At 44.1% G+C, this 22,699-nt stretch overlaps 1 protein-coding gene across 2 annotated transcripts in view; it reads right to left on the bottom strand.

The window, feature by feature from the left end:
• RPGRIP1L (RPGRIP1 like) overlaps window positions 1-22,699 on the bottom strand; it is an 82,760-nt gene that overhangs the window by 17,886 nt on the left and 42,175 nt on the right. For both annotated transcript variants that reach the window (XM_059713788.1, XM_019497455.2), the window contains exons 7-9: window positions 19,464-19,569; window positions 7,611-7,757; window positions 6,045-6,118 (exon numbers count right to left, since the gene is read on the bottom strand). In XM_059713788.1, coding sequence (XP_059569771.1) covers window positions 6,045-6,118; window positions 7,611-7,757; window positions 19,464-19,569 — 327 coding nt within the window. The remainder of the gene's footprint in view (window positions 1-6,044; window positions 6,119-7,610; window positions 7,758-19,463; window positions 19,570-22,699) is intronic.

Below are 22,699 nucleotides of genomic sequence, written 5' to 3'. Positions count from 1 at the left end.
CCTTTTTGGGGCTCCACCTCCCCTATACCCCACCTTACGCCAACCACAGACATTAATTCCAAGTTGCAACTAAAACAAAATCCACTCATTACAGTAAGGGTTTTAGTCCTCTTAGATTCAAAAGTCCAGTTCGGATAGTGTACTGTCCAGCTTCAGGCCACACATTAGCCAATCTGTAATTTTATCAGTCCCTGGTTACCTTGCTCCCAGGTATGCTTCTTTCTCTTTCTGGTTTGGACTCACAGTAGGCTAAGGTTCTTCCTGTCTTTCTCTCTCCCCAGGCTTGCCACTGTTCTACTCCTGGCTGGCTGCATGCGGGGAGCAGACTGATGCCCTAGCAGTAAGTGAGGGAGCAGGGCATAGGCATGAGCAGGGGCTGGGGGGAGTGGGGGACAAGCAGAGGCCTAGAGGGCACATGGCCCCCGGGTGCCCACTTGTGGACACCCGAGGGCCATGCCCGGCCGGGCAGGGGCCCATTCCCAGCCCGGCCAGGGGCCCATTCCCCACAGCCCCTCCTCCTGCCTGCCTGTGCCCTGCTCCCTCCCTCACTGCTGGGGCCTCAATCTGCCCTGCCCCACCATGGCCCTTTACCCTTACCACTTCCCCACAGATCCCCCCTGCAACATGGGGTATATCCCCAAATATTTTTTTCTCCACCTCAATCTGCCCCCTCTCCCCTCTCCACAGACTGACCTGTGGAAGGCGGGGGGTGGTGTCATAAATATCGTAGACATTAGGGCTGGGAGGGACCTCACAAGATCATCAGGTCCAGCCTCTTGCCCAAGGGGCAGGAAGTCAGCTAGGGTCAAAGGATCCCAGCAAGATAAATGTCCAAATGTTTGTTTCTTGAAAGTGTCCAGGGTAGGTAGTTGCACCACTTCTGGGGGGAGTCCGTTCCAGGCCTTGGGGGCTCGGACAGTAGAGAAGTTTTTCCTCATGTCCAACCTAAAACGGTCTTGCAGGAGTTTGTGACCATTGGACCCTGTCATCCCTTGGGGTGCTCTGGTGAACAAGTGTTCCCCTAGATCCTGATGCACACCTCTTATGTACTTATAGGCTGCCACCAAGTCACCCCTGAGCCTGTGCTTCTCCAGGATGGAAAAGTTCCATAGCTCACAGCCTCTCTTCATAAGTCCTGTTCTCTTGCCCTCAGATCACACACTTGGCTCTCCTCTGGATTCTTTTAAGTTTCTCCACATCCTTCCTAAATTGTGGAGCCCAGAACTGGATGCAGTACTCCAGCTGTGGCCTCACCAAGGTTGAGTACAGAGGGAGGATGACATCCTGGGTGTTGATCGAGATGCATCGGTAGATGCAAGCCAGAGTTTTGTTCACTTTGCCAGCTGTGGTATCGCATTGGTGGCTCATATTCATCTTGTTATCAATCATGACCCCCAAATCTTTCAGTCATGGTGCTAGCAAGTGGTTGTGCTGTGATGTCTGCCAGTTCATTTAGCACCCTTGGGTGCAACCTATATGGACCAGATGATTTATGGGGGTCCAGTCTCTCAAGATGCTCCCTCACAAGATCCACGCCAGTGGTGGGCATATACTCACCTTTACCCTGGTTGTTCCGCATCATGTTAGGCAGGGTGGTCCTTTTGCGCTGGTGAAAAACTGACACAAAGTAATCATTAAGCAGATTGGCTTTTTCCTGGGTGTCGGTAGTCAGCTGCCCCAGCTGGTTTAGCAGGGGTCCAATTTTGCCTTTGTTTTTCTTTTGACTCTCCAATATCTGAAAAAGTACTTTTTACTGGCCTTGATTTGTGTAGCCAGATGGAGTTCAGTTGCAGCCTTGATTTTTCTAGTCTGTTCCCTGCAGGTGTGTACCAGTGCAGTATACTCCCCATTAGTGGTGTTTCCTCTCCTCCATCCTTTATAAGCCTTTATAAGATGTAGGAGGTCCGTGAGTTCCCTGTTGAGCCAAGGGGATTGTTGAGCCCTTTTACCACCTTTCCTATGGCTTGTGATGGACTCACCTTGTGCTTCTAGGATCGCTTCCTTAAAGAGCAACCACTCATCATGAACTCCCTTCCCTGTGAAATCATAGCCTCTCAGGGCCACAAGAACAAGCCTCCTGAGCTTATGAAAGTCAGCTTTCCTAAAGTCAAGGACTACTGTATTGTTGGATGACTTGCCAGGTTTGCGATGGATAGTGAAAGTGATCAACTCATGGTCACTGTCACCCAGCTTCCCTTCGATTCTCATGTCACTGATTAGATCATCCCATTGGCCAGTATCAGGACCAAGAGCACCTTAGCTCTTGTCAGCTCATAACCTTCTTGGGACAGGTAGACCTCATCCACACATATAAGGAAGCTTTGTGAACGACTGGATTTAGCCAAGTGCTTATCCTGAGAGATGTCCAGGTAGTTGAAGTCTCCCATGATGGCCATACACAAAGTGTGCAGCCTTGGCCAGTTCCCTGGCAAATTCTTGGTCAAGCACTTGTTTCTGGTTTGGAGGTCTGTAGTAGACTCATACCATTGTATCCTCTTCACTATGTTCCCCTCGTATTCTAACCCGAAGAATCTCCAATCGTCCTCCATGGGTGCCAAACTCAGCTTCTACGGACATAGAGAGCTACACCCCCCGACTCCTTTTTTCAGCACGATTTCTCCTGTACAAGGTATAGCCATTTATACTGGTACTCCAGTCATAGGAGGAGTCCCACCAGGGCTCCATGATCCCCATGATATCATAGTAATTTTTGTTTAGGACAAAATTTTTGTTTAGGAGGACCAGTTCCTCCTGTTTATTCCCCAAACTCCTAGCATTAGCGTACAGGCACGTAAATGTGCCGGTGGAGGCCTTAGGCTTCCTTGTACTCATGGAGAAGCTCCATTCCTGGGCTGGAGTATGAGTGGGTTCCCTTAAGCATGCTAACCTGCTGGTTTTGTGGTTGATGCTCAATGAGCTTGCTCTGGCGGTTGTCCGCCCATCCCCCAGCGAGCATAGTTTAAACCTAGTTGAGCAAGTCAGCCATTTTGGCTGAGAAGAGCTTCTTCCCCAGTGGAGTAAGGTGGAGGTGGTCTCTTCCCAACGAACCACTACCTCTCTCTGAAGAACGGACTGTGGTCACAGAAGCCAAAGCCTTCACGGTGGTACCAGTGTTGCAGTCTTTTGTTTACTGCCTCAATTCATCTCTCCCTCCTCTGTCATGACCCATAACTGGAAGGACTGAGGGAAAAAACACCTGTGCCCCCAACCCCCTGCTCCCAGAGCCCTGTAGCCACTCATGACCCTGCTGGGACTGCTCTAAGCCATGCCATTTGTGCCCACATGGATAAGGAGCATAGGGTAGTAGTCAGAGAGCTGGATAAGTTTTGGGATTCTCTCAGCCACATCCCGGATATGGGTTCCTGATTGGCAGCAGGCCTCCCCGGTTAGAGAGTCGGGGCGACAGATTGCTCCCTCTGTCCCCCTCAGGAGGGAGTCATCCACAATGACTACTCTGCATTTCATCTTAGGGATTATATCTGGTCATGTTTCTTCCTCACTTGCAATAGCTGGCAGCTCTGCAGGCTCTACTGGTGTTGCAAGAGGTTTGCACCTGTTGCAGAGATCCAGGTGGGGGGGTGACCTTGGTACAGTGAGACTTCAGCACGGAGACAACCTTTGCCTAGCCCCTTGGCTGGACAATATGGGAATGCCTCTTGGCCTCCCTGGTCCTGGCAGGCTACCTAGGTCACTCTTCTGTCCTGGGGTGAAGGACCTGGCAGTAGGAGTTAGTTTCCTGTTCGCCATCCCGGATGGCACGAAGCTCCTGCACCGTGGTCTGGAGCTCCACTATCTGGGATTCCAGAGACTCCAATATGGAACAAACCTCATAAGGGGAGGTTGCAATGCTCCTGATCCCATGTGCATGAAATCATGCCAGACAGCCCCCAGAGCTACGAGCCAGGGGCCCTGTCTGAAGGGAGGCTGGAACCATGCGTTCCATCTGGGTGTAGGCCTCAGAAGTACCTGAGGGGAGGGATCCAGCCACAGGGGGTAACCTTTGGTGTGATGTGTCCCACCAACCATTGCGCCAGTAGTTGTTTGGCTACTAATGTGCCAACCGCTCCTTTGAGGCTCACTACCTAGGGCCTCGGGCCCCTCCTGTGCAAACTCCTGCACTAACTTGTGCGCCGGGCCTAGAAACATGCCTGTTTGCACATTCTGTTCACGAGGCTCCAGTTGCATGGCTCCCTGGGGTCAAGCAGGAGGGCTGAGGTACACAGTAGATTGTGGGTTGCTTTTTAATTCAAAAAGTGATCTTCCACCCAAAAAGGTTGGAGACCAAGGGTTTAGATTATGGTTTGTAAGGGATGTTTTAGATAGGGATTATCCTGCCTCATGCAGCGGGTTTGACGAGATGACCTCTGGAGGTCCCTTCCAGCCCTGCTTCTCTATGATTCTCTACTCCAGCTCAAAATTTGCTAGTCTTCAAAAGAGAATTCAAGATTTACAGTGCCAGACAGAAAAAGCACAACAGAGTATGAATCTACAGCCAAGTGATGTAGGCGCTCTCCTAGGAGGAAATAATGACTTTCAGTGCCTGCTCATTATTTTCCATTTAGCAGGCATATACAGTGTTGAAAGCATGGACCAGAAACCTATCTGGTCAGGAGACTTAGGACTAGGCCTGTGCAAAGCAGCAAGTATTCGCTTCGGATTTGGCCGATTCAGAGGGACAGTGATTTGATTCAGAGATTCAAGTTACTGTCCTGATTTGATGAGGCCAAATCAGATCAGAAGATTCGGCGCTACTTCGGAGATTCGGCCATAGACTAAACAGGCAGCAGTCCTCACCATGCTGGACATAGCTGCCTCCAGTTGGTAAGTCCATTGGGGTTGGGGGAGGGAGGGATTGGGGCTGGGACAAGCGGCCCGGCTGGGGTGGGGGGCACAGGAGTGCTAGGAGCGGGGGCTGTGCCCTGCTGCCACTTGCCCAGCCAGGGCGGGGGGGGGGGGGGGGGAAGGGGCAGGATGCAGGCGTGGATCACTCCAGGTGGAAGACAAACCCACAGCTGGCCCTAATCACTGAGTGGGACTGCCTATAGACTTGCCTGAGCACCCCCATCTAGCCCCAAGTAAAGTGCCTGGGTGTGGCTGCTGCATATAAACAGCAGCTGTGATACAGACACTCAACAAGACAGGTTCCCTTTCTATCTAGCCCGTGGTCTTCATTTTCCTTGCCTGGTTCCTGAGAGAACTCTGAACCCCTAACTCCCCAAGACCATGACAGACATCTATGAAATTTTAGGCACCTAAATGGTTAGGAAGGGATTTGGTGCTTGTGCTTTTGGCCTTTAGAACCTTCATTCAGTCTAGGTTACATTTAGGTTCCTAAGAGCTTTGCTGGATGTGGCCAGTTGTTCTCAACTGCTCTCACCAAATGGCTTGCTTCTTTCTCAGCAGAAAGAGAAAAAATATTGCAAGAACTATGCAAGTGATTTCAGTTATTACATTTATTTCATAGAATCACAGATTCATAGAATCATAGATATTTTTAGCGACATCAAAATTGACAAACTATGCAAACACTAAGTCCAAAATTAATTCAGAAGAAACGAATTCTAGCTTCTTCCCCAGGAAAATAATTTCAGAAAATTCCCCATATTTTCTATTTTTCCACATAGACTATGACTTCATAAAGCAGAGACTATGACTTCAAATCATAAAAAGTGTATTCTTCAACCAGATTACTCTCATTATGTTTTTGGAAATTGACTATAATTACCTCAATTATTTTTACTTATGTAGTGGAGCTTGAAACTTGCATTAGATTTAGCTTAAGCTTAGAAAGTGTGGATTTTTTTTCCCCATTTCTGTGATCTTAAACTCTCCTGATAAGAGTCTTTACATAAACTACAAGTTTCACCAGGATGAAGGAAACAGTTGAAGGCCTTTGTGTATTATAATGAGACCAGACACACAAAAGGCACGGGAGCATAAAAGCTTCCATATATAATTATGGAATTGGAGGTAAGATATTTTTAGAAGAGCTTTGATAAAAAGAAGGAAGTAAAAGTGATATTAAAAAATCACTGATAATTTACCTGTTATATAGCTTTTCATAGTTTTCCTTTAAAAGATCCCTCTCCTTTTCCAGGTCATTAATTCTTTCCTGCAACTAAAATGAAGAAGGAAATTAAAAGTAATACAGAGGCTGAGGAAGAAATTAAAATAAAATTATAAAGGTAATTAGTTTATAGTATATAGACATTAACAAGGCCTTTAGTTGTTGTTTTCATGGAATAACTTAAGTCTCTTAGAAGCTGAAAAATATTTATGCTTACTTGGGCAATATTTTACTGTAAACATTATTTCTTCCAATCAAAATATATATTTTGAAATTTAAAATAGCTTTGATATATGCAACAGACCAAACTCATCATCAATTAAAATCTCCACTGTCGTAATTAAATCCATCAACATGAAACTTCAAATACTGTAAGTAAGAAAAGAGGCCCAGCATGAAGAAGATCCAGAACAAGCAATGATTACAAGGTAAATTAGGCATGTAAACAGTACCTAAGTGGTTAAATACAATCATATTCTACCCTGATTAAGTCCATGAAAACTGCTAATGCAAAGGTGGATGGGTCCTCCTCCTTTTTGCCAGGGTAAAATAAGATCTCTTTAAGTGCCATTTAGAAAGCAGAATAGAATCGAGTCCAGGTAATCCATGGAATCAAGGGTGCAGACACAAGTACAGCTCCACACTTTAACTGACAACACTTTGAAGGAAACATTCTGAGTTACAATGATCCCCCAGACCAAACAAAAGTTCACTGTTGGTTCCAGGGAGAAAGGGAATCTGGCTGCTGACTGGGAGCCTGCAACACACAAACTCCCCCCAGAGGTGGTGCAAGCACCTACGCTGGACTCCTTCAGAAAACAGGTGGATATATTTATTGCTGGGGTCACTTGATCCCAGTTGACTTCCTGCCTATGGTGGGGGGGCTGGACCCGATGATCTCATGAAGTCCCATCTATAAAAACTATGAACACATTTCCCCTAGCAATGACCTCTCCTCTCTCTCAGCCTGTCTGCTTCAGAATGGGAGGGGGAAAAGGGAGGAGAGAGAGCTCATTCTAGGGGCTCCTCAGCTGGCACTGGAGGGTCAGGTGGGTGAATGGGAGTCCCCTCACTTGAGGAGGGGAAGCTCCAATACACCTGCCCCACCCTCCCATGGGGGCTAAAAAAAACCACAGACTGAACTCCTTCCACTCCCTTTCCCCCTCCCATTCTGAAAACAGTTCAAGGCTTGGAGGTAGTGCAGACAAAAGTTACAGAAGACGCTCTGTTTTGAAATATCTTTATCTGACCCTTCATGCAATGAGGGTTCAGATTTTCACCCGATTGGCCATTTTTAAAGCAGTCTGCAGCCATACATTTGTGTTTCATCATGACTATAGACCACTTTCTGTGGACAGATCGGGCAAAAATTGTCACTTCTGTCTGCACCCCAAATGTTAAACAAGAGCCCCGCTCTTACTTAAGAAATAGGTAATGGAGCAGCATATTTTAACAGCAAAATTCAGGTGATGTTTTTCATTAAACTCTAATTTGCATTCTAAATAATTCCAAAGACAGACTTTAATGTAGTATGATGCCTTACCTCTTCTATCCTACATTTTGAAAAAGTCATTGACCTTAACTCTTTTTCAAGTTGGAAGCACTTTAAACGTTGTTCTTTAAGCTGTAGATTAAGCTGATCTCCATTTGCCATTAAAGCATCATGGCTGGCCTTAAGTTTCCTTTGATTCTATCAAAAAGAAAAGAGAAAAAATGTTACACTTTCAGTAACATAATAATGATGATGATCCTTGACATGTATAGTATGTATTCAAACAGGGGTTGTTGATATCTCATAACCAACATGTAACATATATTCTCAATTCAGTCAACAGGAGACCCTCTTGTACCAAGTTTGACTCATTGCAGATATTGAAAAATTGGCAGGCAGAAAGGCAGCATTTTCCCTGTTTCCTCAATGTTAAACAATCATAGTCTACTTATGATGAGAAGGACCAAGAAATACAGACGTGTTTGCTAGGCAATTAAAAGATTTTGTTGTGGTTATAATAGTTAGATGAACTGACCAAAACACTGCAGTAGCAAACAAAACTAAATGCTGACCACAGCTATGCTAATTGCCTAATTTGCCACAGCTCTGCTCATTCGCAGTTTTAGATATTTAATTGTTTTACATTACTAATTCAATATGTTAGTAATGTATAATTAACTTTGTTAGATTACATTAAGTACACTTCAACCACATTTAATATTAGCAGGGGATATCAACAGAATTCACATTTCCATCCACAAGGATCACACCCTCTACATCTCAGCACTTTAACAATACCTTATTTATTATGAAAAAAAAATCATTCTAAAGCATATTCAAACAATTATGCCTTTCAGACTGTTTTGTCCAGATCAGTCACCTATTTAATATAGTCTAAACTCAAACAAGTAACTTTCATTTAAATGGGAGTCTTAAAAAGCCCAAAGTGGAATCAGTCTACTCTGGTGCAGGGCCAGGGCCAGACATTGGCTGGCATGGCACCCTGAGGCAGAGAGGGCAGGGAGGGGGTTATTCCACCTTCTACCTCCAGGGGACCACAGCCAAGGCTGCTCTCCCAGGCTGCTGTTCACTGCTTTCTGCATGGGAGGAGTGGCAGTATAAACTCTTTCCCTGCCCTTCACCTGATGCTAGAGGAAGGGGGTAATAACCCCGCCCTATGCCCAGTGCATGGAGATTTGGCTCCAGATTTCCACCCCAGTCCCCTGCACCAGGCAGGCAGAGTGGGTATAAAACAGATGGAGCTGGAGCCAGAGCTCCAGGCACTGGGCAGAAGCCACATGGCTGAAGCTCCCCCCACCCTGAGCACTGCTGTGCAGTGGGACAAGAGCCTCAGCTGGATGTGGACAGATGAGGGCAGCCCTGCTAAGCCCAGTCAACACAGAGCTTCCCCTCCCTGGCAGCAGCTCTGAGCAGGGCAGGGAGGGTGGGGGAGGTAGTAGCTTTAGCCCAGCAGTTTCTGCTCAGAACATGGAGCTTTGGCTCCAGCTCCAGCTGCTTTCCACCCACTCCCCACACAGGGGCTGCTTATCATGCCGGGTGGGCTAAGGCAGATAGAGCTGGAGCTGGAGATCCATGCTCTGGGCTGAAGCAACACCCCGCCCTCACCTCTGGAAGCGGTATGGCAGGGACAGGAGGGGGAGGAGTAGCAGCTGCTAGAGGAGAGGAGAAGCTGGCTGGGCTCAGCAGGGCTGTTCTCTTACCCTCACTTTAACTGCGGCTCCTGCTCTTGCTCCACCATGCAGCCAGAGCTGGAGCCATAGCTCTGGGCAGAAGCCGTGGGGCTGCAACTTCCACCTGCCCACTCAGAGGTGGCAGCAGCAGCTGGAGATGAGGTATGCAAAAGAGCCCTGCTGGCCTCAGCCACCACGCAGCCTGTGGGGCAGGTGCTGCACAGGATAGGGGCCCAGCGGGGGCTGCAAGCCCCCACAGCAGGCTGCTGCTGGGCTCTGGGCCCACCATGCAGAGTCAGCCCAAGTATCCTGCTGCTCAGTTGGTTATCACCTATGCCCCCTAGCCTGAGCCAAGGGCCTGGCCCTCGCAGGTTGGCCAGGCTCAGCCCCGCAGCCCTAACTCCACAGCTGCCAGTGAGGCAGGTGGATGGCAGTGCCCCTGTTCCTGCCCCTGGAGTGGGAAGAGGGACAAATGCCTGATGGGCTGTTATAGCCTAGCCAGGCAGACCTCAGCTGTGGTGCCCCAGTGGGAGAGGGGAATAAATCCCTTCCCTTTTGGTGTCTGACCACACTCTTGCCCCCGACTAGAGTGCAGAGGGGTAGGGCCAGCCCATGCTTTCTGGAGCAGAGAGTGCAGCCTAGCTCGGGAGCATGCTGGGGGGACTCTGGTTTAACTAAACCAGGAAGGGGTCTTGGACAGACGTTGCATAACCTGGTTTAACCAAATCAGTTAAGTCTGATACCAAATTCAATAAGGTTTATCTTAAACCAGTTTCAGCCATTTTGAAACTGGTTTATGTGCACTGAACATCTGTTCTGTTACAGGTTTAAACCAGTTTCTGATCACTTAAACTAGTTTAAGAGCAAACTGAGTAGCTGTGATGTGGATTTTTTCATAGTAAGGTGGGTGAAAAACTGGCTTATGGGACGCACCCAGAGAGTGGTGGTGGATGGATCTGTTTCTCCCTGGACGGATGTGGGCAGTGGTGTCCCCCAAGGCTCTGTCCTTGGACAAGTACTGTTTAATATCCTCATCAGCGATTTGGATGAAGGTGTTGAAAGCACCGTGTCCATATTCACAGATGACACTAAACTATGGGGCATAGTAAACACACCGGAGGGCAAGAAGCAAATTCAGGCACATTTGGACACACTGGGAAAGTGGGCAGATCAGAATAGGATGCAATTCAACAAGGATAAATGCAAGGTGTTGCACCTGGAGAGAAACAAATCTCCAACACACCTATAGACTGGGGGGTACCATTCTGAGCACCACAACAGTGGAAAGAGATCTTGGAGTCCTGGCTGACACAAAAATGAACATGGGTTGCCAGTATGACAAAGTAACAAGCAAGGCTAACCTAACTCTTTCTTGCATCAGTAGGAGTATCATGAGCAGGTCTAGGGAAGTGATAATTCCCCTCTATGCAGCATTGGTGAGGCTGCAGATGGAGTACTACATCCAGTTTTGGGCACTGCACTTCAAGAGGGATGTGGATAACCTTGAGAGGGTTCAGAGAAGTGCTACTCAAACGGTTGAGGGCCTGCAGGTAAGACCCTATGAAGGCAGACTGAGGGATCTGAATTTCTTCAGCCTCCACAAGAGAAGGCTGAGAGGTGATCTTGTAGCTGCCTACAAACTCATCGGGGGGCGGGGCAGGGAATAGGGGACACAGTTTATCAGGGTGCCTGTCAGGGTTACCTGATATAATGGCCACAAACTAAAGGAGAATAGATTTAGATTGGACATAAGGAAGAAATTCTTTATGGTAAGGGGTGCCAAAATATGAAATGGGCTTCCAAGGGAGGTGGTGCTTTCCCCTACCCTGGAGATGTTCAAGACGAGATTAGACAGGCATCTGGCTGGGGCTACCTAACCCCAGCGCTCTTTCCTGCCTGGAGTAGGGGGTCGGACCTGATGATCTACCAGGTCCCTTCCAACTCTAGAAAGCTATGAAATCTATGTGTAATGTCTGTCCCTAGCCAATACCTTAGGTAAAATTCTGTTCCCACAAGGGTCAACTGGAGAGTTGTCACTGACTTCCAAAGGACCAAGATTTCACCACCTGTTATTTTTTCTGGGTTTTTTGTAAAGGTGCACTAATACATTGGTCCCATATTGGATTGGCACCAATATAAGGAAAATTGAGAGTATCAGCAATAGGCTTTTTTTTGTCTGATGTGGCTGATAAAGTGGCCAAAAAATGCTGCATACGTGTGCACAGCTGCAGCTGCAGCATGCATGAGGCCAGGAGCACAGGCCAGCAGTGCGGAGAGCAGCTGGGTCCAGCTGGTAAGTCTGTCATGGGGGAAGGGGTTAGGGGAAATGAGAGGGAAGGAGCGAGGGTTGGGGAAGGGGCGTGGGGGGCAGATTGAGGCTCTCATGGTGAGGGAGTGGGGCTGGCATGGGTGCTGGGGCAGGGACTACCCAGCCATGGTTGGGCACAGGATGGAGCTGTGGCTCTTCCAGGAGGTAGGGGGGGGGGGGGGGGCATTCCCAATGCTGTACACACCCTAAGAGTGCACGGGGAGCCTGTGTACCTGGATCTGCACGCAGGGCAGGGCAGGCTGCTGCTGTGGGCTGGGGCCGGGGCTGCACTGGGTTCTTCTTAGTGGGGGGGGTCTGGGTCAGGTTGCACTCTGGGCAGGCAGCAGCAGCACTGGGAGGGGGTATTGGGAGGGCTGCAGCCACCCCAAAATTCACCATAGCCCCCACATTGCCTCCCCTCCCAGCACTGCCACCACCCACCCTGAGCACAGTCTGGCCCAGCCCCTCCTCCAAGAAGAGCCTGGCACAGCCCTGGCCCCAGCCTACAGACGCCCTCACCCTGCACACAGATCCAGGGCCACACGTTGCCTCCCAGGGTGTGTGCCGCCACCCTCACTCCCTGCACACCCCCATATGAGCCATGGCTCCATCCTGTGCCCTACCTCAGCTGGGGAGCACCTGCCCCAGCACCAGTCCCACTCCCTCTTTCATAACGGGGGCCTCGATGTGCCCCCCCCACATCCCTTCCCTCCTTCTACTCCTTCCCCCACAACAGATTTACCAGCTGGATGCTGGTCTCCAGGCTGCGGGGCTGCATATTGGAATTCAATTGGTATTGGCCAATATGGCTCCTTAAAAAAAAAAAAAAAAAAAAAAATCGGCCATCAGTATCGCCCCCAAAAATCTCTATTGGTGCACTCCTAGCTTTTTGTTTGCTTGTTTAAGATACCAATCTTCTCATTTTCCTTCTACATCTGGCTAGGAACTTTCTGATTAAGCCTGTTTCAATGCCTTACCAATGGCAATCTTGAGAGGTTGTTGAACCTGCATCTCGACATTTTGAGAAACAGGTTGGACAGACCCTTAGCTGGGATGGTTTATGATCCTGCCTTGAGCAGAGGGCTAAACTAAATGGCCTTATGAGCTCCCTCCAAATCCTACTTTCCTATGACGCTATTCTTTCAGCATCTTTCATTGGATTATACTTTTACCCTGTTTTTCACTTTCTGGGAGAGTTCCCTATGGCTCTGGCCCTTGTTTCTTTGCTCTTTTTGTTTTGTGCCCCATCTCTACACAATACATAGGTTAGATTTCACTGCTATCTGGCATATTTCTCCTTTGGAGAATGTGCCCAAACAAAAAAAAAGGACAAAGGGCCTAACTCTGATCATTCACAAAATAGTGGTAAATCAAGAGTAACTCCTCTGTGGTCAGTGGAGTTTGCTAGTAGATAAGCACCCAGAAAATAAGGGCAACATAATCACAACTGCTTTTTATTACAGCTTTAGATCCATGGTTTCCTGGATGTGAAATCAGAATTAACTCCACAGAACCATTATTCACAATGGTTCTGTATTCAAAATGACCGTGATAATTTGGAGAAATGGCCCATAATCAATTTAATAAAATTGTACAAGTGCAAAATCCTGCACTTAGAATGGAATGATTGCATAGACAAATACAGATTAGGGAATGATTGGCTACGCTGCAATACTACAGAAAAGGACCTGAGTGTTACTGTAATATGAATCAACAGTGTGCTCTTGTTGCAAAAAATGAGAATAGGAAACTAAATTGTATTAATAGGAGTGTTACTTCCAAATCAAGGAAAGTGATCCTTCCATTCTGTTTGTCACTGGCTGATCATTCACTAGTAGACTGTATCCAATTTTGGACTCCTCACTTCAAGAAAGGTGTGGACAGATTAGAAAACGTCCAACAGAAAGCAACACAAATGATTAGAGGTTTGGGAAGCATGACTAACAAGGAAAGGCTGGAAGTGTTTGGATTATTTAGTATAGAGAAGAAAAGACTGAGGAAGGATGTGATAACAGTCTTCAAACACCTGAAGGGCAATAATAGAGAGGACGGAGATAGACTATCCTCTGTGGCCACTGGGGACAGGATTAGGAGCAATGGCCTTAAACTGAAGCAGAGGAAATTTAGGTTGGAGATGTGGAAGAATGTTCTTACTATGAGATAAGAAAGTATTCCAATACTAATAAACATTGGAACAGCACACTCAGAGAGGTAGAATCTCTACTCTTAGAAATTTTCAAGAGCAGGTTAGACAAGCATTTAATTGAAATGATTTAATCGGATGAAGGAAATCAAATTGGTTGTCATGATTTGTTCTCAAGAAATCTAAGTTGCTTACTAACCATCACCTGTCTTCCTCCACATGTTTATGATACTGTTTTAATAATTGCTTCTATTAACTTTCATGTTATTGAATCTAGAAATACTAGTCTCTGATTCTCTGCTCCTCCTTCTTCTATTTTTTTTACGATGGGTGCCATGTTAATTTTTCTCTAGTCTTCTGGAACCTTGGCCATCATCCATGACTTTGTAAATATTTTTGCTAGTTGTTCCAAAATACCTACTCCAGGTTAAATTTTGTTAGGGTCTCCTGAAGTAAATTCATTCACTTTCCTCAGGATCTCTCTGACAGTCTTTAATTTATTGTGATCAGTCTTTTTTCCCTTTTTATACATTTATTTTTATTGTGAAAAATAAGGAAAACTAGTCACTACACAATCTTTTCTTAGTTCAACTCAGAGCACTGGATCCACACTTTCCTTGGGTTTACTTTTTTTCGTCTAACGTATTTGCAGAAACCCTTCTTGTGGTCTTTAACTTCCTTTGCCAGTTATAACTCATTTTTCTCCCTTACCTTCCTGATTGTCTTTCTATGTTTTCATTATTTTGTGTTATGCTTCCATTGTGACTTGCCCTTCATTTTACTGCTTATACATTTCTCTTCTGATTCTTAGGTAGTTATAAAGCTTGTTGTGTAGTCATGTAGGTCTCCTTCAGTTCTTCTTATCTTCCTACTTTGTGGAAAAGGCTTGTCTTTGAGCCTCCAATACAATGCCCTTCAGGGCCTCTTTATCTTTCAATCTGTCTACCAGTGGAATCTCTGTCAGTCAAACATTTGCTTGTTTCAACTCCAGGGTCCTTGTTCTGCTATTCCAATACATCCTTTTCTTAGAACTGTGAATTTTATCATATCATGCTTACTTCCTCCAAAGTTTTCAGTCACTTCAAATCCTCAGCCACTTCCCTCTTGTTCATCAGAACAAGATCCAAAATGTTCCTCTGGTTGCATGCTTAAATTTCTAAAACGGAAAGTGGTCTTTTACATTGATTAAAACCTTGTTGGACATTCCAGATTTCTTTTCTAAAAGCTATCAGGGAAGTTGAAATCCCCCATTTGGAAAATCTCATAACTTTTAGATGTTTTCAGTACCTGCTTGAAGAATGCCACGTGTGACATAATATCACTAGTGTTCTTTTCTCTCTTTTATCATCATGTAGATACAGTGAGTATATCGACAGCTTTCTTTTTCTCAGACTTCAGAAAAAAAAAATATTCCTAAAACAGAAAGTGCTACCACCTCCTTTTTTCTTCAATCTGATCCTACTGGAACAAGGTACATCCCTCCAATATAGGGAGTTAGCTCAATGAGTTTTTCTAATGCTGATTACAGATATTATAATTTCATTAAACGATATAATTCCTAAGGTGAGTTCATGAGTCCTTCATACAGCCAACTTTATTATACTTCATTAATAATAAAGCTCCCCACCTTTTATCTGTATGATAAGAAGAACGTATAGCATACCACTATTTAGTGCAGGATCTTAGGCTTTCATTGTCCCATGGTTAAACATTTTTTCTGCTGGCCCAGATTGAAAAGGAAAAGGGGCAAGTAATATTTACATTTTAATCAGTGGAAAGTGAAAATGAATTATAATAACTGTCAATATTCATGAAAACATCCATATATATTTGGATAAACATATGTAAATACTGAATGAAGCTACCTATCAACATGTGTGTCACTTGTTATTTAAAAACAGAACTGTGCTGCATTTCTATTATTAGTTACATGTATGAGAGACAAGGATTTTTTTTTTGGTGATGTCTTTTGCTGGATCAGCCGTATATTTAGGAAATATGTTAGACAAGCTTTTGGGCACAAGTTGCCTTTAAACAATTAGTCCAATAAAGAATATCACCAAATTCCTGAACTATCACAGCTAGAACAACGCTCCAACCCAAAAGTCATCATTGGTAAAGCTATGTACATCACATCTATTTTAATAATATAGCAAATGGGAAAACCGTTTATTTGTTAAAATTTGAAAGAATCTAAATAATATAAAACAGGGGTGGGCAAAAGGGTGGATCCAGCCAGTGGCTGGACACCATTTCCCAGCAGCTCCTGGCCAGTCTCCAAGGAGACTGTCCAGGCGGGAGTCAAGCAAGCAAGGTGCACGGCTGGACAGGAAACTGCTCCAGGGCCAGGATCTTGGGCTGCTGACAGCATGCGGCTGCAGCAGAGCTGTGATCCGTGCCCTGCACACCCCTGCCTGTGGAACGCAAGCTTGTGCTCCTGGCCTCCCTTAGATCCAGGGGTCTTTCTGGACCCGCCCACCTGTCTTGCTCCTGGGCATGACCCCATCCCACCTGCCTGGCTATGTGCCCTGCTCACATGGGTCCCATCCCTGATGTTGGGTATGAGGCAGACAGGATAGGGTGCCTGGGCAGCAAGGCTGGGTCCAGTGACAGCAGCCAGAATGAGCTGCTACTGCAGGGACTGCTGGGAAATGTAGTCTGTCACAGGCCCAATCCAGCTCATGGGCTGGATTTTGCCCACTCTGGTATAAAAATCATCCAGTTGAGAAATCCACATTCATCTGGAATATGAAATGTCTCTAAGTGTCGGTTTGAATTTTAAGCATGTGTTTCTGTTCAAATTTTGCCAGCAGGGAAGCACAAGCTCTTCAAGTTTGCTGTAAATCACCAAAATGATTTAGAATAAAACACTTCAACATTCTCTATTTTAAGTACATAACAAGCTATGTCAAACCTCTCTCTCCTCAAACTTATAAGTCATAATATCTATGAAAGGGATTAAACCAAGTTAGAGAGATGTTCAAAGATGAGGCAAGAACTGCTTGGGCAATGATGATGACAATACTAAACTATGAAACACAACAAAACAAGGCATCAGAAGAAAGTAGCTCTAAAAGAGATGGTGGCAAGCAAAAAACCTATGTAGAATGCTTGGGGTAGGAAGAGGAACAAGCAGCAACAAGAGTTTTTGGAATCTATTGTGGTGCAAGAGCAGTTGTTGAAATGGGAGGACAAAGCACCAGCTGGTACCCGGGAAGAGAAGAGACACACTGGTGAGAGCAGATTGCTGGAATGAGGAAGGGATACAAATAAACTTTTGAGTTTTTTAAGGAGTGCAGGCAAGGTGTATGTTAATCTGAATCAGGATTCACATTAAGTATTTTATATATATAGCATGATAGTTCTACCTCCGGGTTCTATGACTGTACCAAGTACTTGAATCTGCTGTTATGGTTTATAGGCTAAGTACAGACAGTCAAAAAGCCTGAGGCTGAATCTTTGCAGGTTAGTCTAAGCTTCATAGACTGAACTGATAAGCAAGTAAACAGACATTCACCTTTGATTCTGGAAGTGCTGCCACATGCTGCAGTGGCCCAGGCCAGAAGCTGGCGGGTGCGGGGGGCACTAGAGCACACCTCTGTGCTTGGCTGAAGTAGACAGCTTGGGCCAAGGCTAGCCTGCCTACCTTGCAAGAGAAGTTAACTTGAATCTGGAGGGGATCTGGCATAGAAGTTCAATAAATTGATTTAACCTAAAGTAGTTAAGTCTGATACAACATCCATCCAGGTTTATCTTAAACTGGTTATGGCCATTTCTATTTATACACACTGAACTTCTGTTGTGTTACAGATTTGAACCGGTTTCCAGTCACTTCTACCAGTTTATGTGCAAGGTCTGTCCCCAGCCATAATATTCATGGACCCCTGCAATGGAATTACAGCCCTGAATGTCATAGTTGCTTCTTTCTTATTCTATATTTATTTATCAGTACCCTATCCTAACACTGCAATGCTCCATCAACAGTTGAGAGCAAGAAATGTGCACATACACAATAAGGCAGAAAAGAATCAATTAAGGAAGAAGCAATTCAGATAAAAGATTTCAACAACTTTTCACTCACTAGGTGCATCTGCACATGCAATTAGCATGTAACAATAAGCTCTGGTACAGGACATGCTGGAATTTATTGCTCCTGGGAGCAGTGTTTACACGTGCACCTGGGACTGCAGCATGTTGAGCTGGGGTGAAGTAGCCCTAGGCTGGCAGGGGGGCCAGAAGGTCAGTCTGGCAGCACAGGGCTGCTCTGCCCAAGCTCAATGTGCTATGGAGGGGCTGGCTGGGGTATGAGGGTGCTACACTGTAGGGCTAGCCAGCTCATGATTGCTGCAATGCTGGGGTGCATGGAACATCCCACAGGAGTGTGGCGGGGCCCTCCATGTGCTCAGCAGTGAACCTGGAAGTTGACCGGAAGTATTTCCAGTCCACTTCCACATCTGCTGAGAAGCAGGCTGGGGGGCCCCCCTGCATCTCCCCAGCTTGGCGATCAGCCACAGGGGGACCCTGGGTGCCCCCCGCCCCAAACCCAGAAGGCACCAGTTGCCAAGCCAGGGAGGCATGGGGGGAGGGCCCTCAATGCACTCTCCAGTGGACCGGAAGTGCTTCTGGTTCACTTCCGGGTCTGTTGCCGAGCATGCTGGGGAGCCCCCCATGCTTCTGTGGGATACTCCATGTGCCCCAGCATCGCAGCACTCACGAGCCCCTGCTACCTACAGGTATGTAGAAAAAACATTTAAAGCTGTCTCTATGTCCGAATCTCTGAATCTTTCCGAATCATTCTGAATTGATTTGGAGGGTTCCGATTCAATTTGGAGAGATTAAAGGGTCTTCTGATTCTATTCAGATTCAGAGATCTGGCCACCGAATTGGGCCAAATCTCTGCTGAATCAAATCGGGGACCGAAGCATTGCACAGCCCTACTGAACAGTACTATCCTATAGCAGAGTTAATTAATTTACTGTGTCCTAATACAGGCACATATGTAGATGGTGATGCTTTACTGTGGAGCTAGTTAGTCAGCTCTGCAGTAAAATGCACCCACTGTGAAGTAAATTCTATTTTTAGCAGATATGAGGAACACTATACAAGCTATGTATTTCTAACTGAATACACAGCTAATATGACATATCAAAGTGGAGATACTCTAGGTTCATCATGTTCAGGGTCCACATATCACAGAGATATTTTGATTTCCATTTAGGAGAGAAAGGTTAGCAGCTTCACTAACATTGTTCCACCTCTTCCTGGCCCCTTGGAACAGCAGGAACAAGATGGGGAAGACCAGAAGGAAGCAGGGAGACAAATCTGAAAAGCCTGTATGGAATTTATATACAGTCATTAGCCTGATTTTTATTATCTTCCACAATTTTTATTATTTTTATTTTTACTTATTTTATGCTTCATTTTATAGTAAAATCCATTATTTGATTTTGTCCTTTGTCTTTAAATTCTGGATGCAATTTCAGGCTAACTCTCAAAACTCTCAGTAGGCAAATCTGCTTTACCAAGAGTCAGTTTCGACTTGAAATTGATATTAAAAATAAAAACTGTTTTACTTCCTCACAAAACCCAGATTTTACAAGTTCTCAGGCATTCCTAGAAAATGGTATTTAACCTATATAACAAAAACTGGATTCCAATGAAAAACTGAATTCTCTAGAATAAACTGTGAAGACAAGTGAAATCTTTAGAGCTCCATGGACTTGGTGTGTGAAACGGTATATTATAGAGATTGTTATAATTACCTCTTGAAGCTGGAGAAATTTTCCTTTCATTGCTGTGAGAGCATTGCCTCTCTCAACCAACTGTTTGTTCAGCTTGATCATTTCCACATTGTCCCGAATGTTTAACCTTCAAAATTGTAAAAGGAAAAAACCCTCATGGTGAGATTTAAGGTATAAGAAGAGCTCTCTTTATTAGTTTTGCTTTGAAAAGTTTAAAAACCTTTGCAAATCAGTTTTCCATGGCTTCTTTCTTCCACAAGCAACATGAGGGAAGCTTTAGTGTGAAACAGCCAAATTAAAATTCCTTTTTTAAAATCTGCATTATAGATTTTAAGTAATTCTACTAGAAAATTATGCATGCATCAATCAGTACATGGACATGTTCATTTATACTATCAAACTAGACTTCCGAGAAAGGAGCAAGCCTATGCTTAAAGAGAAGGCATAATTTGTATTAAAATCTCTCCACTCTTTTTCAAAGTATGTGACATCATAGGATTACTACTTATTAGAATTTCCTCTTGGAGCTTTAACTTTTCAAATATTTCCAAGAAAACTGACTTAACATTTTATACTGATAATGCCTTAAGACTGGCATTCAAATGAGGTACAGATGTATTTTATACTCTATAAAAATCACTTAACATCCACATAGAAATTCTATATGGCTAGAACTCTTTTATACATTTCCTCTGCTGAGATGAAGCTGAGAATGCACTGTTTAATAGAAAAACCTTGTTAAAAAGATAATCAGACACCTAGACAAATAGTTGTCTCATTTTTAAAAAATCTCAAACAATTAAAGATGACCTCCATCATTACTTTTTGCATCTACTTCAAGCAAAAGTAAGAGACCCCTGAATTGTGTTTAGTACAAAATACAAGTACAAAATAAAGTTTGATAAATTCAGAACATGATTTTTGTGCTTGAAATGTATATATTTTTTTCTAATACATATCCATCACAGACATACTGGAAAAATTGTCACAATGCCATGCTGGAATGGGAAAATGGACTACAAAGCTTACACATCTGTAAACCAGCTGAGAACTTGAAATACTTACTTTTATTCTTTAGTGTATCAAAGACCACTGTGTTTTGGCATTCGCAAGTTAATTGTCTTTACATAGAAGATAAACAAGCATATAGACTTAGGATCTTCCCCAAGAACCAGCCCTAATGCAATGTTAAAATAATCATGTGTCTAAAATATGTTATCTGTAGAAATTAAAGTTGTGGTGACTATACACAACATCGTCTCATGCTAGTTATTTAAAAGCTGACATAGTGGCACATTTTTAATAATCCTTTTCCACACATCAAACAAACAGCTCTGATACCTTCAAAGGCCTTTTACAGGAGGGTTTTTTCATTTAAAGTAAAAGAAAGAACAGATTATAGTGAATTTATGATGTGCAGCTGTAAATCCAATGAATACTAACAATCAAAATTAACCATTTTTTCCCAGCACTAAATTGTATAGTATTTTATTTGTATAGGTTTTACTATTAGCATCTCAAATGTTCAAAGTCAAGTGTGGGAAAGTTATTTATTAGGACTGAGTTTAGACTGGACAATTTAAACAACATTTAACTTTCTAGCTATTGAAAGTAAATGCTATTTATTTTTAAAATGTTTATTGATTATTTATATATTGTTTAAAAATAAACAATGTATGAGTCTGAATATTTCCTTAACATTCACAAAAGCTAATGCCTTAAGTTGTTTTCTTAGGCATGCAACATCTTCCTAATACTACTATTAAAAATGCTATATCCTGCTTGATATGCATAGGCACAGACCACAAAGCCTGTAGGTAGCACTGGAAATATTTGGCAGAAGCTTCTTCACCTGTACAAAGCACACTCTCATTACTTGTCCTTCTTTGTGGAAAGAAATAGGGACATAGGTCCAATATGAACCATAATAGGAATATATATTAATGCCCTATTTTTCTTTTATAGCCAAAATTTGGCCCAAAATAATTTGTCAAAAAATATGACGTGTAAAGATAAAATTGTATTAAGAAAGTTCATTTAGTACTACGGCCCTAACTCTCTCTCACTTCCATATAACTACACCAGTGAAACTAGCAACACTATTTTTGATTTACATTTATGTGACTGAGAATTGCAAAAAGTGGAACCACTAAATTCGCAGAACCTCAGTGCAAGGGAGAATCATCTGGTCTGGCAGCGAAACAACTGCAGTGGCTCCTTTAGAGGCCCCCCATACTTGGAGTCATCCTAACATAGTGGGCAGACTGGTGACACTCAAGACTGGTGGGCCCTAGCTCTACACATATCAAGGGAAGAAGAACTTATATAGCCTACCCTTTCAGTCTCCTCTCATGCCTGAATTAGGATGGGGGTCTGGAATCCCCCTAAAAATATTGAGGAATGAGATCAGTTTTGATGACTGATACAGCAAGAAAACAATATTCTCTCCCAGCTTATTATACCCTACATGAAGAAAGTGTAGTAGAGTCCTAGCAATAGGATGGGGACCAGCTGTGGAGGGATGGAGACTGATGACAGACTTCATCAGATGGGAATGATTAAGGAAGGAATCATGACCTATGGTGTATGAGCTTTACAGGTAATTCCCAGATGATCTGGCTAATAAAGCTGTGGCTTAATTAAACCATATTCCTTGCATCTTGCCTTTCTTTCCATGTGACCAGGACAATGCTGCAAGACTGAGAGCAGTAAATGGATATTTACTGAAACAATACCTATTTGCCATAGCAAGTAGGCCAGGAGATCTCAAACGTTTCTACATAATGAACCCACAGTAAAACAGGAGAAAAGGAAAATATTACATATTAGTTATGAATTAGTTATTAGCCATATTAGTTATATCATGTTGAGTTTCTCGCATCTGGGAATATAACTGTTACAAAGCAAAAATTGCAGTAAAAAGTACTTCATGGACCATATAAAGCCATATTCAACAGAGCTGAACCTGCAGTTTGTCTGAACTAAAAATTTTGATCAACTGCAATAAGATTAGGGTGTTTTCTTCCACGAAAACATCTTGAAATATACTTTTGGAAAATACAAGTGAAGTTATTTGAAGGACTAGCTGCTTGCAAATGTAACTATTCAGAATTAAAGCTTTTTAGCTTGAGCAGTGTGCGCCACAGAAATCATCTGACCATAAGATTAGCATGTTTTTGCTCATCTTTAAATTAAAAACAACAGAAGTAAATTAAATTATATTTTGTGTTTAAGAAAATTGATTCCAGCCTAACAAT

Source organism: Alligator mississippiensis, chromosome 10, assembly GCF_030867095.1.
Source record: "Alligator mississippiensis isolate rAllMis1 chromosome 10, rAllMis1, whole genome shotgun sequence".
Taxonomy (NCBI): Eukaryota; Metazoa; Chordata; order Crocodylia; family Alligatoridae; genus Alligator; species Alligator mississippiensis.
The sequence above is the reverse complement of the archived record's forward strand: the minus strand, read 5'-3'. Positions and strand labels throughout refer to the sequence as shown.